General features: G+C 37.1%; 1 protein-coding gene across 1 annotated transcript; it reads right to left on the bottom strand.

The window, feature by feature from the left end:
* Positions 1-331: 331 nt before the first annotated feature.
* On the bottom strand, positions 332-1,166 carry Tmsb15a (thymosin beta 15a). Its single transcript, XM_028777008.1, has 2 exons — positions 1,067-1,166; positions 332-369 (listed from the first exon to the last, which is right to left on the bottom strand). The coding sequence occupies exons 1-2, from the start codon at positions 1,164-1,166 to the stop codon at positions 332-334; spliced, it is 138 nt and encodes a 45-aa protein (XP_028632841.1).
* Positions 1,167-1,311: the final 145 nt, after the last annotated feature.

The following is a 1,311-nucleotide window of genomic DNA, read 5'->3' on the forward strand; positions in this document are numbered from 1 at the left end:
CTCTCTCTCTCTCTCTCTCTCTCTCCTTTCCCTCTCTTCCCCCTCCCCCCTCTCCATGCCTGCAGATCTGGATACAGAATTCTCAGCTCCTCCTCTAGCTCCATGTCTGACTTCATGCTACCATGCTTCCAGACATGATAAAGGACGGAGCCTCTGTACCTGTCAGCAAACTTAACTGGGTACTTAGTAACATTTAACTGTCAGGTAGAAGTGAGAAGCTATCAGCAACTGTCATACATTTCTACAAACACACAGGTTTACAAAAACAAGCCTAAAACCAAGACTGTTTGCCAATGTTGATGATGTTTATTGTTTGAAAGAGATCCACATTTTATGATCTTTTCGCAAACTCCTTCTCTTGCTGGATGGCTAGGGAAAGAAAAATACAAAAAAAAATATCATTAGAAGGAATGTTCTTTTTCTTTTTTCTTATTTACTTTTTTTGGCTTTTCTTAATATAAGGTTCAGTTTCTTCTAAAAGATCTGCTTACTAAGTCATGAAAGGCTGATTAACATGCCCTATCACTTACAGTGCAGAGGCACTCACCACATATCCTCATAGAGGAGGGGGGGTGTTCTGTGTGTACCTTAGAACACTGTGAGATATATTAGGATCTTATTCTCTCTACTCTAGATACTCGAGTGATAGTTGAGGAGTAAGCAAAACCTTTCTTTCAGCTTTATCCTTACACAACTAGAAACTTAGATCTCTTCAGATGACTTCATTGACTTTTTGAGTTCTCAATTAAAACTGACAAGACAAAAACTGCCTCTCAGCTTTACACTTTCGACTTCTCCAGGAAGCTGTCATTCTGAAGAACAAACCTATATCCTTCCAGTGTGGGAAGCCTGAACACACCTAAGTGCTAAACTTACCCTTTCACCTTATTTTGTACTTGTGTGTTAGAAGAAACCATAGTTTGCATAGGTTTTTTTTTATGGCTAAAGCTATAGATTCAAACTGTTGCATCCTGGAAAATGTATAATTAACATTTAAAATAAAATTTTTAAAAACTGGCAAAATCGAGATTTATATAGTGCTACATCCAAAATTCCCACTACTTACTTTCCTTTGACGGAAGTGTATTTTTTTCTTCAGTAACGGTTTTTTTCTGTTTGCTTCTATCAAATCGTTCCACTTCCGACAAGTCTGGCTTATCACTCATTTTGACTGAAAGACAGACCACAAAAGTAGTAAGTTGCCTACTAAAACTATAACCAGATTAAGAATAACAGTTTAAAAATTCATTTACTATGAATGAGTATTTTGCACGCTGTTTTTCAACAGAAAACCAACAGATCTTGGAAAGC

The sequence above is a fragment of the Grammomys surdaster genome, unplaced genomic scaffold, assembly GCF_004785775.1.
Source record: "Grammomys surdaster isolate TR1022 unplaced genomic scaffold, NIH_TR_1.0 276, whole genome shotgun sequence".
NCBI lineage: Eukaryota > Metazoa > Chordata > Mammalia > Rodentia > Muridae > Grammomys > Grammomys surdaster.

Bases quoted from the DNA above. Each gene is read 5' to 3' on its own strand.
- Tmsb15a (XM_028777008.1), bottom strand. From the start codon at position 1,166: ATGAGTGATAAGCCAGACTTGTCGGAAGTGGAACGATTTGATAGAAGC. The intron at 370-1,066 runs GTAAGTAGTGGG...TTCTTTCCCTAG, and splicing joins TACACTTCCGTCAAAGGAAA to CCATCCAGCAAGAGAAGGAG.